General features: G+C 35.3%; 1 protein-coding gene across 1 annotated transcript in view; it reads left to right on the top strand.

Annotated features, from left to right (window-relative positions):
* Positions 1-19,596, top strand: part of LOC148948355 (uncharacterized) — a 100,491-nt gene that overhangs the window by 45,045 nt on the left and 35,850 nt on the right. The window contains exon 3 of the mRNA XM_089094305.1: positions 2,934-3,115. Within this exon, the coding sequence (XP_088950431.1) occupies positions 2,934-3,115 (182 nt within the window). The remainder of the gene's footprint in view (positions 1-2,933; positions 3,116-19,596) is intronic.

Below are 19,596 nucleotides of genomic sequence, written 5' to 3' on the forward strand. Positions count from 1 at the left end.
TAACTAGATTATTGTACAGATCTCTACAACAGTCATCCAAATCACAACTGTCTTCCTTAGTTGGCTCCACTGGAGCATTAACCGCTATCACTAATACCTTGCAATTTTGAGTTATAAATTTTTCAACTAGATTATTATTAATACCTTCCCAACCTGAACAAAACTTGGAAGCTTCCTTATACAGCATACATCAAAGTCTGAATGCTCCTTCTTACGTGAATAATTAAGTCCTATAGTACCTAATTCCATATTTCCTAACCTTTAAAGATTGTTCGGTGCAGTTCCGAAAAATTCTTCTTGAAAACACCTAAATTTGTCTGTCAAAATCTCAGTTCGGTAGCTGCTTTCAAGCGTCATAGTTTTCCGTATTCCAATTTCTATGTTGTTTATATTATTTAAATTATTAGGGCCTCAAGGATGGAAAGCAGCCCTAACTGTAGAAAGCAAAGCCTCTCAAATCATTTTGATTGGTTCGAAATATACTACTACTATATCTACTAATCTGTCGCAGCGTTAAGCTGCCTGAGGAGGACACTTTGGCGGATACTCTTTCCCCATCCCGACCTAGTCTAAGCTTAGTTTTAGCCACCTCTCTAGATATTCCAGCAAAGTTGAAATGATTTTTCATTGTCTCACTCTAAACTTTCGTGGTACCTGTCTCTTAACATTAAATAAAAAAAAAAAGTTTTTTTTAACTGAAAGTAAGGAGTGACATTAAAACTTAAAACGAACTGAAATTATTCCGTATATGAAATCGGCTGTCCCCTCCTCAACGCCTCGCTCTTTACACTAAAGTTTTCTATTGTCTAAAAAATAGAGTTGTGAAAAAGAGTCAAACTTTAGCGTAAAGAGCGAGATTTTGACGAGAGGACAACCCCTTTCGTATACGGAATTACTTCTGTTCGTTTTAAGTTTTAATGTCGCTCCTTACTTTCAGTTAAAAAAACTTGTTTTTTTATTTAATTTTTTAATGTTTTTGAATTAATGCAGGTTTTGATGTTGGCTCACCGTAGATCAATAATTAAAACAAAATTTGCATATTAATTTTACTTTTATTTGGTTAAATGGTTTTCTCGAACGTTGTTTAATTTTATTCATGAACGTTTTTGTTAGTAATAGATATACATAACTTGCGAACTAACTGCCATAAGAAATTTCTGTATTCATATCTTTTCATTACGTATACGATGGGGTTTGCGCCCTAGTCAATACTACAATCTTTACGCTGGATTTCGAATTTTGTTCCGATTCTTTAAAAATGACTCCATGAATCACAAAGGCCGTTAATTAGAATAAATAGCTCTTTTGAAAGTACTAAAACAAAATCTTTGACTTAAAGAGCGATGTATTGACTAGGGGGCGAACCCAATCATATACGTATTAATTTCTGTTCGTGTTGCTCCTTACTTTCAGTTGAAAAACTTTTTTATTTAATTTCTGATCGTTTTTTAAATAATGCTGGGAAATCTGGTGCCCCCTTCATAGCAATGTCCTTCCCCCCATGAAAACTTCCTCCATGGAAAGATCCTCACACATAACCCCCGACCCACCCATCCACTCACCCACCACCAGAAAAAATTCCCCCTGAAAACGTCTGTATACTTCTCAATAACCAATACTATATGTAAACATTGGGTAAAGTTTATAACTTTCAGTCCTCCCCCCGGGGACTTTGGGGGATTCAGTTATCCTAAAAGACATAGTTATTATATTTTCGACCATGCTGAACAAAATTGCTGTCTCAAAATTTCGATTGGGTGACTTTGGGAAAAATATAAGCGTAAGAGGGGGCCTAGTTGCCCTCCATTTTTTTGGTCACTTAAAAAGGGCACTAGAACTTTTAATTTCCGTTCGAATGAGCCCTCCTACGATATTCTAGGACCACTGGGTCGATACGATCACGCCTGGGGAAAAAAAACAAATAAACACGCATCCGTGATCTGTCTTTTGGCAAAAAAAAACAAAATTCTACATTTTTGCAGATAGGAGCTTGACACCTGTAAAGTAGGATTCTCTGATACGCTGAATCTGATAGTGTGATTTTCATTAAGACTCTATAACTTTTAGGGGGTGTTTCCCCCTTCTTTGTAAAATCAGGCAAATTTTCTCAGGCGCGTTACTTTTGACGGGTTGGACTAAACTTGATCAAACTTATATATTTGAAATCAGCATTAAAATCCGATTCTTTTGATGTATCTTATTGGTATCAAAATTCCGTTTTTTTAGAGTTTTGGTTACTATTGAGCCGGGTCGCTCCTTCTTACAGTTCATTGCCACGAACTGTTTTAACATTTTCCTGGATATCTAATAGATCAGTTTTAGGTGTAAATAACCTTCGTTCACCTGTATAACATGACAAAACAACCTAGTCTACTCTATGCATATACTGAACAGGATCGCCCCACCTCGCCTCAGAGTCTTTACATTATATATATATATATATATATATATATATATATATATATATATATATATATATATATATATATATATATATATATATATATATATATATATATATATATATATATATATATATATATATATATATATATATATATATATATATATATATATATATATATATATATATATATATATATATATATATATATATATATATATATATATATATTATATATATATATATATATATATATATATATATATATATATATATATATATATATATATATATATATATATATATATATATATATATATATATATATATATTAAAGACTCTGAAGTTCTTTACGCCAAAATTATCAAAGACAAAGCGCATTTTCAGACGTTAACCTAATTTTCACTTCATTTCTATAAGATCAGTAATTATAGTCATGCTATATTTGTTACGCTGTTAAAATTTTAGAAAACATTCTAACTAAATATATCACCTTCAAATTTTTTTGAAACTAATGCTGTTTCTTTAGGTGACCGTCAAACTGAAGGGCTAAAAGCGTATATGCAGAGAAAGAAACTTGAGACAAAGAAATTGCAGGAAATCGAGAAAAAGCTTGCTGAGGAAGTAAAACTTCGAAAGCAGAAAAACTTGGAAAGACTGGAAGAAAAAAGGAAGAAATTAGCTGAAGTTCCCATCAGGAAATTGGTAAAAGTATGGTTTGCTTAACTGCTTAAGAGGTTTTTTTGTTTAGGAATTCCAATTTATGGTCCCGTGTAAATGAACCCTCGTTTAACTGATTCCCGGGCAAGTGAAGCCATTTAACTGAACTCTCTTACAATTCAACCCCTGTTTAACTCAACCCCCTGTTAAGCACATGTCCCGTTTAGCTGAACCCCCATTCAACTCAACCTCCTCGCGCAACTCAACCCCGTTCAACTGAACCCTCATTTGACTCTATCTTCATATAACTCTCGTTTAACCCAACCCTATTTGGATCAACCCCCATTCAGCTCAACTCTTCAAAGTAACAATATAACTAGAAAATGTAATTCAGGCCTTTTTTTTTAAAGAGTTAAAAGTTGACTGGAATGAAATGGTCTTTATTCATTTTTTCTTTTCATTTATGCTGTTTGACCTATCTCTCCTTCTCCCCTCTAAAAAACAAAAAATCATCCTTCTGTTTTATATATTTGAAATTAGCAAAACATTTCAGGACCAGGGCCTGAACACACTTGAATATTAGGGTTGCGGCAATAGCTGCAATCTTGTACAGAGAAAATCACTGCCCATAATAGCCAAAAACATAAAACATGTTTAAAAGAAAAACTCTGTCTCGCAAGAAAAATTTGCCGTTAATTAATTCAGGAATGATAGCTATTATTTTGATTCATCTTAATAGGAAAAGTTTATTAGGGAATAAATTTATAGGAATTTTCGAAAGAGCTGATATTGCTAGTAAGTCTCCTTTCCTTTTTTTTTCTCTGCTACTAATACGTCACTTGGCCATATGAAAGCTAATACTCACATTTAAGCACTTATTTATAATTTCGTTTCATTCAGCAAATTTTTAGCGTTATTTCTGAAGAGTGATTGCTTGAGAGTTCAGATCATGAAAGGTCTATCATTGAAATCTCCCTTATAATAACCCTTAAAATGGTGTTTAAACCTACTCTTGAGTACTGCCCTTCCTAGTTTCATTTAAAAATTGAAAAAGAGTTTTGAAAAAAACTACCAAGTGAAAAAAAATTCATTCATTCCTGATAGATGCTATTTATATTCATCTCAACACTGAAATTAATTACGAAACAAATTCTTGGGAATTTAGAAAAAGAGCTTGATATCATCTTTTTCTTTCTTTTTTCTTCAGAACTAGCGGGTCATTGGAATGTCGTAGGGATGTTGATGTAGGTTAGGGTTTTGGGTTAGGATTTTGATCTCTGGATTACGGTTTTATCTCCCCCCACCCAATAAAGATGTGCATTAACGGGTGACTGATTTTGATGCTACATAGCATACTTCACCCAAAAGTTTCAAATAAAAAGACAGTTTATTCACTATTCACAGCTGCTTCTAAGTATAACAATTGCTACCATTGCAAACAACTTTTAGAAGGTTTTTTTAGCAGAAATTTTAAGCCTGTAAAACTTTGGTTTCTTCCCTATGCCTCTCAATTTTTCTTCAAATATGTCTTACTATCGTGTATTCCTAGCCTAGAAACTACATCCTATTAGAATTTAAGCTCAACCAGGGAAAAAGCTATTTCTAATTTTGGAACCAAGGCCCAAATTCAACTACTCTCCGTCTTCCCCATTCACACATTTTAAAAGAAGCCGATCAGCGACCGAAGCTTGAAGCAAATTTTGAGCTTCTAATCACCACTAGTTCAAACTTATTCTTAGCCATTGGGTTGGATTGAATCAAACAGGGTTTGATTTAAATGGGGGTTGAGTTCATGGGCGTCCATAGACTGAATTGTAGGGTTGCTTAACTGGTCTAATCAGCACTTCCAATGCTGTATAATAGAAATCTTAAAAAAAATATCATAGGGAGCATCATAGTGCTGCCAAAGTAAAGAGCGACATGGGCACAATATATTACTTACTTTTATTTTTTTTTTTAGATCAAGGCAGTTCTTATTGGAAGAAATTTCATAGAAACTTCAAAAAGAGCTCATGGAGGGCAACCAGTCCCCCTCCACTGCAATAATTTCCCTAAACATATCTAATCTAAATTTTGGGATAGCCATCTTATTCTGCGTAGTTTAAAGGTCCGGACATTATGACTTTGAGGATGACACCCCCCCCACAACCCTCAGGGCAAGGTTTGCAAGTTATGCCCTGGGGGAATATAAGGTTTTTTATATAAAGGGCGTTCGTATAAACCTTGAAGGGGGTTCATTTGATTGGTAATAAGAAGTTTTATTGCCTTTTTAACAGTCAAATGTGATTGGAGGTCAACCACCCCCCCCTCCTTCCTACACCTATCATTTCCCTAAACACATCCAATCAGAATTTTTGAGATAGCCATTTTGTTCAGCGTAGTTGAAAGGTGCAGAAATTGTTTCTTTGAGGATAACTCCCCCCCCCCCCCGATATAGCCCTCAGGTCAAGGATTGTAAGTTACGCCCTGGGGCATATAAAGTTTTTATAGAAATGATGATCGTATAAACTTTGGATTGGGCTCATTGGATTGATAATGAGAAGTTATAGTGCTATTTTTAAGAGTCAAAGTGATCAGAGGTCAGATACCCCTCCCCTCACGAACAAGCACGCACACACGTCGTATTTTCCCGAAACGCATCTAATAGAAATTTTAAGATGGCCATTTGTTGTCGTAGAAACTTCGAAAAGGGCTCATTGGGTTAGGAATTGAAAGGTACCCTCTTTAATAGTCAAAGTGATTGGAGGGCAACCATCCCCCCACGCCCATCATTTCCCCGAATACTTCAAATCTAACTTTCGAGATAGTTAATTTTGTTTGACATAGTTTAAAAGTCCAGAAATTATGTCTTTGAGGATGAGACCCCCCCCCGCCACAGTCCTCAGGACAAGGGGTATAAGTTATGCCCCGAGGGCATATAAGGTTTGTATGGAAATGGTGGTCGTATATACTTCGGATGGGGATAATTGAATTTGAAATCGTCAGTTTAAGTGCCATTTTTAAGAGTCAAATCTATTGCTATACCCACCCCATGTTATATTTTCCCTAAATCCATCCGATAGAAGTTTTGAGATAACTATTTGTTAAAAAATAGTCCAAAAATCTCATAACACGGCATTTGGGATTGACACAACCCCTCAGAGTATTGGGGTAACTGTTGTAAGTTATGCCTCGGGGACATGTAAGGTTTTTACGAAGGGGTGGTCTTGTGAACTTTAGAGGAGACTCATTTGATTGGAAATGTATGGTTCTAGTTCCATTTTAAGAGTCAAGCTTGACGGAGAGAAAATAGCTCCCCCCCCCCTCTACCCATTCCTAATATTCTCTTTTCCCCAAACACATTCAATCAAAATTGTGAGATAGTCATTTTGTAACCAATAGTCCAAAGAGAATATAACAATGTCTTCAGTAACCAAATATAAGAAATATTTAGGCGGAAGTTCAACTAAATCAAAACAAACTATGAGCATGTGGACTTTCAAAAAGGTGACAAAAAGGAGAAGCAATATCTCAAGAAGCCAAGAACAACTTATATTATTAAGTTAGACCTTTAAGATTAAGTTGTGGGGGATTTTGAAATAGCCAGAAGGCACTATGTGTATACTTTTAATACTACTACAACATTAGTAGGAACCCATCTATTGATTCGAGACGAACGTCCATATATGGGCATTGAAGAGATTTAATGTCCTTGGTAAAAACTTGGGACGAGATTTAATATCCTTGGTAAAAGTGTTATTTCTAGACTAATCAGATGCCTAGAATCCCTGTACGTTCAAGACCACACCTCTTTCTAGACCTGTTTGATGGTTATGTGGTTTGAGGTTGTTTCATAGTTCTGTTCTGTTTGTTGATGGTTATGTGGTTTGATGGTTCAATGCCTATTGAATACAGACAGAAGTTTACATCATTGCCAGATAAGAGCGTCTATGGTTATGTTGTTTGATGTTGTTTCTTAGTTCTGTTCTGTTTGATGATGGTTATGTGGTTTGATGTTTCATAGATGTTTCTAAGCCTAATGGATACAGACAGAAGTTTACATCATTGCAAGATAAGAGCGTCTATGAATATTTCGTTTGATGTTGTTTCTTAGTTCTGTTCTGTTTGTTGATGGTTATGTGGTTTGATGTTTCATAGATGTTTCTAAGCCTAATGGATACAGATGGGAGTTTAAATCATTACCAGATAAGAGCGTGTCCAACGGGAACAAGATCACGTCTCTTTGTAGGCCAATCATAGGAGTCGGAAACACTAACGGAACAAGATCGCAGTGAATATAAGGTAGGATTTTTGCTATAGTTGTTATTAGTGTGAGAGTAAAATTCAAGGAGTGAGAACAGTTTGACTCTATTCATTAAGATATATTTGCAATAATGAGTGGAATGTTTACACTATTAGAAGTTGATAGTGGAGTTGGTAGCAGCAGCAATGATACAAGAGCACCAAACATTGCGATAGAAATCACAGGAGGATCACGGCTTTGTCTTGAATGGGATTAAGTATATGCAAGATATGTGTTATCTTTGAGCTAATTTAAAATGGAGAATCAATTATGCTTCGCTGCAAAAGTTGATATAGCACATGTTAATAGACTTCAAAGTGCTTTAAATGCAATAGTGAAGCATATAGAGGACAATGAGTTATATTGCTAATTGTACATGTGTAATATATATTATTGGTGTATTTAAACACGCTGAATAAAACTGTTTCGAAATCAAAAACGTCACCCTTTCTTTATGTTAGAATTTTAAGTTATCGAAAATTCTTGAAGTAGAACAAATGATGGTTAGTCTAGAGTCAGCAGTGAAAGTGATAGTATTGAAAAATGAATAAATTTGAGAAAGAGAGAATTAGGTCGAATCTTGTGATTATGGAAAAACTTTTGATTCTGGATGACGATCTTCTCGAGTTATCCCTTCAACGGAAGATATTCTCACTGGGGACACTTGACAATATAATGGGGAATGACTCTCCCCCATTGGACTATTGTATGAAGCTTTTACGACGTGACTCAAATGCTTTTACTCAATTTATTGATATATTAATTGAAATAAAGCAGAATAATATCGTGGATATACTTTTGAAAACATTGCCTTAGATTATATGTAGATGGCTACCTCTTCAAAAGAGGTTATGTAACGCCTAAGAGATACTCCTCTCCTATCCCCCTCTGAATTTATCGAACAAGGATCAGTTTCTATTTAGCTGTGAGAGAGTTGACAACGGAAACAAAAAATAAATGTTCTATACATGTCCACTATGCATGTACACTCTTGCCAGCTGGTCATTATGTGAGAATTGTACAATTATTGATGAGTGTAATGAAAAGTGCAAATTATGCAATGTAAATTACATTGCAAACCCTATAAATTACATAGAGGATATGCAGTACAAATTAAAGGCTGTAATTCATGTCTTGAAGAGATTTGTGACTCTCACCCTAGAGAACATCTGTGCTCCAATTGCCACTATGACAAATGTGGTCAGTGGGAGAATACTTATCCCGGTATGATTGGAAAGAACCCCAAACGTGATTTTAGTTTATTTCTAGGAGATTGGTATCGTCGTGGCTTTAAATTATTTTGGTGGGAAGAAACAGGTCTACGATTCAACTGTTGGGGTAACAAGACAATATGGTTTCTACGTCATCGTTGTGACGACACCGCCTATTATGACTGTAAACCTAGTGATTTTATTTGGCTGTTACCGAGTGTGATTCACCATTTGAAAACACTGTATGTGATATTGCTTCAAATAGACAGATTGAAACACGTGAATTTCACAATATGAATGCAAATAGTATCATTGACTATACAAAGAGATATGACAAGAGTGATGTTACATTATACTGTAGAAAATATGACCCTGAATTTGCAGCCAATCAAGATCTATATACAGTGAATTCAAATGATCTACCAGTATTAGTAGTTCTCGACAGTTGCCTATACACCGAAGAAGAAATCTAAAGTATAGAATAAAGACATTTTTGTATATATGCATTTTTTCTTTATTAATAAACAAATCCACATACATATTTTAAGCACTTTCCTCGTAGGGCACTAAAATAAATATTATACACGTCTGAGAGAATATTTTCCACCATAAAGTCGTTCAGACGTGGATTTTCTACATAAATGTTGAGAAACTGCTTGTAAGTATAACAGCGACATCTGAACACGAAATAAAGCAGCGCATAGAAACCATAGCTCTTAGTCGTCAGATCCTGCACTTTTCTCCTGATTTTGAATATTAGTTTTCCCACTGCTCTCAATATAGTTACTGATATGTGGGGTGTAGAATGTATATGGTAGGCCGAGAGGATCGAAAAATTCAATCGTCTTCATTGTTTGAAAGATGTACAACTAACGGCCGGTATTTACAGTCGACGGGCTGCTATTAAGAATGATTATGTTATTGATTGTACCTTAAATGTTTTAAAGAAAGTCCGAGGGCAGAGAAAAGAATCTGTATTTGGACATGTAGGGGTCCATATTAACCACATTGATTATTTGACTGGTGTTCTTGGTGCAAGGTCTAGTAGAACACTGCCTTCGGGAGTGATTTCCCAATAGGTTTCAAATTGATTTAGCGAGATTAGTGCAATACTCTCAGCTAATGGGTCGGAAAATGTACACTTTAAACGCACACTCCGTTCGTACTATACTCATATCCTGGTTGCCAGACAGGTCTAGTAAGATGATACCATGTGTTTTAGCGAACAATTCTTCGGTTATACCATTTTCAAATAGTTGGGAAACATGATCTAGGGTTTGCATGGTCAACTCATATAATGCCCCATAGGATTTATCAAAAGATAGATTGTAGAGTGGGATTCCATTTATTTTGCAGACAAGAGATGAAAACCCAAACATTTCAAATTTATGTGGGCATCCAGTCCACGATCCTATTGCACTAGCGCTTTTTACAAATGCCAATGCTAATTTTGACGGAATTTCGCTATTGATAAAGGATGAGTCAGTGAAGGTGCGTGAGCCTGTGGCAATATGTCGTTGATTGGTAATTTTATAAAGAACGAGTAGTTAAATTTTATTTCTACTGGCTCTCAGTTTTTCTACTGCCAAAGTAACAGAACTCATAACTTGTTGTTTGCGTGCATGGATTATTGCCGAGGTGAGGGAGACAGTTACATCAGGACTGGCAGGAAGTTCTTTCGTAAAATGAAATTAGATGGAGAAAACGTCAATTTTATATCCACCTTAATATTTGGTGGTAGCCATTGGGGTATATTAAATATTTCATGATATATTTTTCCAACTAGATGTAATTCACTAGTTGTAGCCTTTTTAAGTGCATCTGTACTATCAGTATTAGTAATATATTGATATCCATTGGAGGTGCCTCTCAATTCCTTGTATGACTTGGGTGTCATCAGCATTAATTGCTTATAGCTTGTATAATTTGAGAGATTCTTGCTTGTGCTCACCAGTGTGCTATTTATGTAGACACTGATTTGACGAAATAAATTATGTAATATACAATTTTCATTGGATATTCCATCGGGAAGAATTGGCAATGTATTGTCGGATTTCCGGACTTTCATTTGTAAATCTACAAATTTCGAAGACATGTCCATAAAGTAGTCTTCATTGGAATAAATTTGAAAGTGGATAATATCGGAGAGGGGTTGTTGTGGATAAAATTGTTCATACTTTCCATGTTTTACACTCAGATCAACATTTTCTGCATTGAATAGATTTAAAGATGAAGGGATTGAAGGTTGGGAATCCTTATGCGGTAAGATATGCCATCTGTGAAAAGAAATCCAGTTTCGATCTAACATTTCTCTACCTGGGGCTTCTTCTTCGACTGTTTACTCTATGTGTCATCTTTTTCTTTCTTTTTTTTGACAGGGGTGATGTCTTTCGTTTCTGACCTGAGTAGAGACTGATGAGTGGTGCACTGTTTCTCGATCTTTTTAAACCTTTTCCATTTTGTTGAAATTTCAATTGTTCGCCAAGGGTTCACTGTTTCTCGACCTTTTTAAACCTTTTCCATTTTGTTGAAATTTCAATTGTTCGCCAAGGGTTCGCGCACTGGACCTAAGATTTTCCGAAGCACTTTTTCTAAAATCCTTGCCAGAGCCCCAATCGTATAGTGTAGAGGATATGCAAAATCTGTCGCAGCCGGTACAATATATTCTCTAGCCAAGGGTAGTGAAGAGCAAAAAGCTTAGCAAACCAACTGTCAAGACCATAGCCAGACATTGATGAACCACCTTTGTAATAGTCCATTCCATTGACCTGTTGTCTTGGGCCAAGAGTATTAACATAGCAGTCAATAACAGGACATATGAATACCACTTTTCTATTAGACATCTTGTTGTTGTTTTTTTGAACACCGACAACGATGAGTCGAAAATAGCATGTAACCACAGCCAAACCTTTTTATATTGCTAGGGGATAACCTAATTCAGTTCTTAATGTTAACTGGCAGAGTTCCAAATAGGAAGTGTTTACGGGGATATACTGAAGATGCTTTAATTGTAATGGTGAATATGTTCTTTATTGGTTTTACGTTCAAGAACTCGTAGGAGGGGTACATTGCTATTGGAAACTCCGAATATTTCAACAAATGAAGCATAGAGAAATATACAAGTGTCGGTTGAGAATTGCAGGAAGGCGGGTAGTCGGCAAAAATTAAATTTGTGTTTCCGGCACTTTTACCATTGATTATATTGAGTTTAAAGCCAAGAACATCTTTTAGATTATAGAGAATAACCTTTTCATCGGCAATGGGTGAAATAATGTAGATCTAGCTCTTCTCCTTTGAATAGTTAAAATGAAAGGCTCCTTTTTTACGAGCGGAAATTCTTTTATTGATAGAACGACATGAATCATTCATACAGTTGAGTTCTTCGTAGGGTAATTCAATATATGGACAATTCATCCAATTGATCATTTGAATTTGTTCTTGATCACCTGGGGTGGCGGCCAATCATAGGGTCTAAATTTTATATCATATTTGCGATCTTTTCTCAGGACGTCATATGTATTTTGAGAATACAGTCGACAAGAGCCGCTTCATACGCTCCATCGAATTTGATGGTGGGTGAGTTTCGTCCAAAAATCACTTGTTCTATTCAAATCATTGTAGAGAGGATCGGAAATATTGGACATGAATGTCACATAGAAATCATTGGGCATTGTTAATGTCTTCAACTGCAACCCAAGAATCAAAATCAGAGTTGTATCCTAGCCAACGAACAAGCAACTGTCTCTTGCCCCTGCTAGTACGGCTCTTCAATATCTTTTCAATTTGATAAATTTCACTACTGTTTCTAACTTTTTGTAGTTCATATTCATAAAAACCGCCGAGAATCTCATCATCTTTGGTGTCTCGTAGCCGATATGCCTTGGGTTCAGTGTCTAGGATTTTAGACACTTTAAAAAGTTCAGTGCTCCATAAATAATTCCCCTTTTCAAAAATATTGGTGGTTCTATTAATTCGAACAGTATCGCCAACATTGAATCTCTTCTTCACAATTTGTTTTCGCTGGAATATTGCTTTAGAAAAGCATCAAATGTATTTTTACTGCAATGAACTTCCTGAGGGCTAACATTGGACAGGGATCGATGTGGTCATTGGTTATATATTTGCATGATTTTATCTAAATCATGAATAAAAGCAACAATATTTTTCAGTGTGCAATATTTTGAAATTTATAGACGAATTGTTCTTATCAATCGTTCTACCAATGCAGCCTTTATCGGGCTGTGAATATAATACAAATTTGTATTACATTTCAATAGAACCTTTTGCACATGAGGATTAACAAATTCGCTACCGCGATCCGATTGAATTTTTTTACAGCAATCTTGTTCAAAAATACTTTCTAAAGCCTGAGCAACTTCAACACCTCGCTTTGATCGAGGTGTTGAATGGCATATGAATAGCGACTAAAGACACTGATTGCCACTAGAATATGTTTGTAGGGTGGGTTGTGACGCCGTTGAATCGCGTCTAGAGTTAAAAGATCAGTTTGTATTATATGCAGAGGGGAAAAGGCTTTAGTTTGTCGATATTGTTTGCCACGAAGCCTACGATTCCGATGCAGAGTGTAACTCGGTTCATTTTCTAGATACTCTTTTACTTTTTTTAATGTGCCACCACCTATGTCAGAGGCAACTTTAGAAAGCGCTGTGGGGGAACTGAGACTTCCTACTTCACCAACATTTTCATAGACATGTTTTAAAACTTCATCCATTTTGAACGCAAACATGTAGTGTAATCTCCACTCCTTTTTTGCGCAATGGAGAGTGGTGCTTGTGACGGTGAGTTGATATCGATACGTCTTCGCTTTTGTCTAGCCGTCGTCATTGGTGTTATCAAATCATTGCTTCTGCTGCTACTAGGAGTTAGTATTTTGAAAGATTGAATTAAAATCTCCTTCCTCTACTTTTTTAAATGTTGTTGGCGTTGTTGGAGGACTAACACATCTACTATATTCTCTTAATTTCTATAGAATTTGCTTATTGCCAATTAGACTTTTGGGGAAGTTTGATGCATTTAGAAAGGTGTATAGATTATTGTCAAATGATAAAACTCCTTTACGATTTGTAACCATATCGCAAATTAAATCAATTAGATTATAACTTTTTCCCTGAATAAAAACTTGTTTCCCAGTGCTATCGACCTGAAATTGATGATAATGATCACCACCACTTTCCAACATGAGATATACTAGCTTTTTTCAAGACTATTCCCGATAGGTCACCGGTAATAGGTTTCCAATTATTATCAAAGTGGAAATCAATTCCTTCTTCTTTGATTGTGCTGCTGCATTAACTTGAGTAGATATTTTCTGTTTAGCGGGATCTGTGAAGGCGACGGCGACGGGTCTCTAACGATAAGCTCAATGAATATCCACACGACGCAATGTATCTTGAAGTAAAACCAGGTTTTTATCATCGGCAATATTTTCATCATTAATGAATTTGCATAGATTGTCTTCAAAGTGTTCCACGGGTGAGATGACAAGTTCTATTGGAGTCAACTTAAAGGGTTTAGCCATCTAGAGAAAACTGTTTACAAGTCCTGCGATTATTGTCAGTAAAAGTAAAAAAGCTACTGCCCGCTCTAAGGAGACATTTTCTTTTAAATTTTTTTTCCTTTGTTTTTGCAAGCCAAGGCACGTACCGTGGAACGCTGTTGCTTTGTCTATTTTCTAGCACCTTCTGGCAAGTGTACATTGCCCTCAGTTAAATATAAACAAAGTTCAGATATTAGATTAATAAATTCTTTGTCAACACCATGTTTGAGTATAGCCTTCCTGAGTGGGGGTTTTTAAGTGCCTAGAACGGAAAATAAATGTCTATTTTCGTGTAGTTTCTTCAGTGTCATGATGGCAACTAATAGCCTTTGCTACTGTTCACAGGAAGATATACAGTAATTTCTTTGTCAAAAATATCTGTGACAACACGTAGATCCTTGGGTGTATTCTGATTAAGATCTAGCAAAATGTACCCATAGGGCTTATTTGTCGCCTGACTGTACGCTGAAAGTAGAAATTTGGGGGCACCTGGATATATTTGTTTATTGAGAGTTATTAGAGAACTAGGGTAACGAACAACTCGGTAAATAATTTAGATGATGCAATTCAAAGCAAGGGTTCTCATTCACTTGCTCTGATGAAACAGATTGTGTTGAACTAAGGTCATGGAAGTGTGTTCATAATGAGAGTGAACGGTAAACAGTTGTAATATTTCCTGTGAGAACTGTTCAATTGATTAAGCTAGATCATGAATAATCAGCCATGAGTTTGGTTCTATACTATTGTAAAAATCAAATCCCCGTATGAATTGTATTGGCATGGACGTGGCAGTGGCAATAGCTTTTATTTGATCGTATGACTCTTGCCAAATACTATAGTAATAGTAAATTTTCTTTGGTTTTTCCAAAAACATTTTATTACAATTTTGAATTATTTTAGCTAAAAGTGTCGTTTTCCCTGACATTGACGGGCCACACAGAAACGATCTGAATGGTGTTTTAAATTGATACATACTGCTGTTGACAACAGTCGGACTACAACTAACTGTAAACCATACTTGTCTAATAAATAAGTAATAATAATTTCCCATAGATCTATCTAGTACGTTAAAAAGAACAACAAAAACATATTTTTTTCTTTATTGACAAAAACAACTTAAAATACAGCACGAATAGCAATATTTTTCATTTATTACCAAAAAACTTAAAATGCAACAATAGCACACACTATTTTGCACTTATTGACAAAAAAAAACTTAAAATATATCATGATCAATAGCAGCACAGTTGAACAAATTTCTAGACTAAGAAACAAGACCCAGTGTTGCACCGATTCAATCGACGGGCCCCTTACTTAGAATATTACACCCTTTTTATTAGAACGCATACCCTCTTGAAATTATGTTTCGTATTGGAGTACAGTAACACCGATATTTAAATGAGCGTTGGCCCGTTCAAAAATATCTATTGACCTGAATGTTACCCGGAAATTTTCCCTCTAAACAAGAGAAATCTATAGGGGGAAAATCAGACCCCTCTTTCCCATTCAAGGCCCAGTAGTCTAAATTTTTCTTTGTAGCGTCATGTGTTAGAGGTTTGAAAGCCGATATGAGGAAAGCGTACATGAAGCCTTTTTGGACTGTTTTGAAACAGATTCGTTGAACGCCTTTACATCAATCTAAATTAGTATTATATTTTAAAACTATAGATCCTCTATCCCACCCCGCCCCCTCGTAAAATAAAATCTTTTTTAAATTTACATTAGTTTACACTTAAATTTTCAATAAATAAAACCACTGACCCAATCCCATTCTCCTTATATTTATCGAGATGAGTAATAATACTGTCAATTCATTGCATAAAGACTATCTCGTAATTCTTCAAATGAGAGTGCAATACTAACATTTCGGTGTGTAAATAATGGTCGTTCACTTCACTATGTCCCTCATTCAAATAAAATATTTTTAAAACAATTGAGACCTTAATGGAGTCTCTACCCCCCGACACCTGAATCTGGTTTTCTAAAAGTGCATGAATTTTCTTTACATATTCATGAACGATATAAATGGGTTCGGTTATAAAATTTCCCCCCATGGGTTAATTAAACGGATCCCCAAAAGTTGCAGCATAAAAGACTAATGTATTCAATATCGAATTTGTTTGTTGAAATTCTGGTAGTGTCGTGAATTGTATATCATTACCCCCTCCTTCTCCTTGTATATCCTCATCATCATTAGCCAAACCCTCCCCCTCTTGTATATTATCATCATCACCCCCTCCCCCACTTTGTTCAGCAATAGGGCTCGTCCGTGTACTAAAATCCATCGAAGCCATTTCATTTTCAATTAAATTTGATTGAATTGGGACGAATTTTATTAAATCAGTGGGGGGAGGGCTCTCATTTAACTCTTTGGTAAAATTATCTAAAATTTGTATTTTATTCGGGATTAACCATGGTAAGTTGCCCTCTGAACTAACTGCATTGCCTTGTTCAAGTGTACTATCGTCTACATCTAAATAATTACTCAATAAATTATCTTCCTATTACGTATCAATGGGATAAGTATCATTTAAATTAACATTACCGTCACCAAAACACGCCTCTAAGAATTTACTACGCCTTTCATTATCGTCGATAGCCGGTATTTAAGTGACCTGATTGTCTCGAAACTCCATTTGCGGTTCAATTTGGATCATTTCGTTACTTGTTTCTTCAGATGGGTTAGAAGGTAGTGTGTGAATCCGATGTAGCCTATAAAGAAATTAGCTTATTTCCAAAGTGTCTAAATCACCCTATTTTTAAAATTGGATTATTATTTTCTAATTGTTTAAAACATGTGCTTAAAAAAAACGCTTAGTAGTAGCAATATTACTATCTGTGCACACATAGTGTCATTTGGTTAATTCATTTTTCCCCACTCTATATATCCGGAAAGTTCCAATTTAATACTCACCCTATATGCATTAGTGATATAACATATTTACAATCTAAACGATACAATGAGATTTTGATTTTGTTCAAACAACCCCCAAAAATTTCATATTAATACTCTTTATCTGCCTTGAAAAAAAAACGGGGTCTTTACTTGGTAGTGTGACTCATTCATGTCATATCCTGAAAATAGCTTATTTTCAATGTGTATAAACGGATATCTTACATCCGTTAATGCAAGTCTGTTATTTTCAAGATTTTCCGGAACAATGATAAAATGGAGACCGTTAAATCTCGCATCTCTTATCGAAGTCTTTATTACACAATTTGACATCCATATGTCTAAATGATAATGGATACAATCTCTATCCTTCAAATTGGCTTGGGAGAAAAATCATTAGCGGACATAAAATTTAAAAACTTACATTAAGATTTGCAGCTTGCATGTTGAGGGCTGAAGGAGGCTCATTCTCGCCTTGTATAGAGGGCGTTGGTCTTGAAGGCCCCATTAACGCTTGATAGGGGGTGGACGGAGCAGCAACGTCACAGCCATGTATATGCGGGGTGCATTGAGCTGAAGGTCTTGGCCAACGGCCATACTGGACAACTGATGCCCTCACCGGGGTTTTATCAGTGGTTCTGGACTTCTTGTCTGGTGTGGGACATTTCTCAAAATTTCCCTTGAAAAGAAAGAAAGTTTATTTTTTCATGTAATAACTCCACCCATCTTAATGGAGGGGTCCGAGACATATGAAAAAAATACCAAATTTCGAAATTCGATGCGCAACTCCTTTGGTCTAAAAAGGAACTTTCTTAACCATAGTAAGATTGAACGATTTGGAGTGGTGAATATCATAGATCCCTTTTTTACTATAATATACCTATAAATGTTTTATATAAGTGTGTTTAAAACACACCTTTCTTTATCATTGTCAGAAACCATCCCTCTCTTGCTTAACTTTTTTTTATATTTTAAGCTTTTAAAAAATACTATTATTTATCTAAAGAATAGATAAATTGGTCCCTCCCTCCTTTCCCGGAAAGCAAAACTAGAATTTTTTTGATAAAAAGCAAGTAGCAAGAGTTTTACTATAAAACTCACCTAAGGTGACGTCTAGGTTCTGGATAGAACCCCTCCACTTAGGAATAATGGTATAGCATCAACTAATAACTCGAGTTCGATGAAAAAGGGAATATTTCATCCATCCTATAATAGACAATAGTAAAGCGAGAAATGTTTTAAATGCACTAGAACAAGAATAAATCAAACTTTAATAGCCCGTAAATAAACGGAAAAATAGGTCTCATTTTCCCTCAACTTAAGCCATTTCAACATGAAAAAAGTACCTAAAGTATTCAAATTTCTTATAAAAAATTGCGCACTCAAAGGAAAAATTCTAGACACAAAAATTAATCTATAGCCTAGGCTTGCATGTGACCCTAAAGGGGGATGGAACGATACATAATGTCCCTGTTTTCACCATATAGAAAAATCTTCTCGCCTCCCAGCTCCGCGTCTATTTTAAATATAACACTATTTTTTACTTAAGTATTTTACGCAGAGATTTAACTAAAGCCGCTATTTGCTTCCATCAAAACCCTTTGAAAATAGAACACTCCTCTCATAAGGTATAATTGTCTGCAAAAGCATCCTTTTTCCGTTCTGTTAATAAAAGATGTCTTTGTTTAGAGTGCAAGAGACATAGGTCTAATTTTACCAACCCTTCCCCTAAATTAAAGACTTTGCTTTCTAGTGTAATACTATCAAAGTTAAAAACCATAGTTTCACACTCCCGTCCCCTGAGAATATAAAAGAAAGGTATAGAGTTTAATAATATCCACTCTAAATGCTGTTAGCATCCGCCTTTTACATAATTTCTATGTCCTAAAAATATCTCTTTTAATTTTGCAAATAATTCATTTCCCTTTTCCATACAGGTTAGAATTATGTGAACCCGTAAGCTTAATCCTTTCCATGTGGTGCTACCACCCTTGTTTTTGTTAATTTATACAAGGCGCATGTGAAAAGACTTGTTTACGAAATCACCCCCCTTGAGACATAATCACACACGGTTTTTGTTTAAATCGGAAGTGTGAAGATTTTGATGGTTTTAAATGTATGTGAAAATGACACTTTGAGTAATAGCTTCAATTGAAAGAATTAATTGGTGACGAATGGTGGGAGGGGGAGGAGGGGTTTACATTGTGGAAAAAAGAGTATATTTTGAAACATAGTATAAAGATATTTTTTTGGGGGGGGCTGTACCCTGAATTTGAATATATTGGGGGGGGACTACAAAAAATGATTTTATTTGGAAAAGCCAAAGAAAATTTACTAAACAGGACTCACATTATATATTTGTGTAGCTAAAACTTCTAAATCCACAGTATTCGATGTTTGTTCCATTGTGTCGTGAAACGATATGTTAGTTTAACCACAAAGCGTGTTCATTATAAACAAAATCGCAAGGTTGGATTGCGATGTAAGAGAAACCTTACGTTAATCCATTGACCTAGAAATAGGTGTCAATGATCCTGTCTCGTTAGACGCTCTTATCTGGCAATGATGTAAACTTCTGTCTGTAGGCAA

This window comes from Artemia sp. Qi Xiang Cuo, chromosome 9 (genome assembly GCF_049724085.1).
Source record: "Artemia sp. Qi Xiang Cuo chromosome 9, ASM4972408v1, whole genome shotgun sequence".
NCBI lineage: Eukaryota > Metazoa > Arthropoda > Branchiopoda > Anostraca > Artemiidae > Artemia > Artemia sp. Qi Xiang Cuo.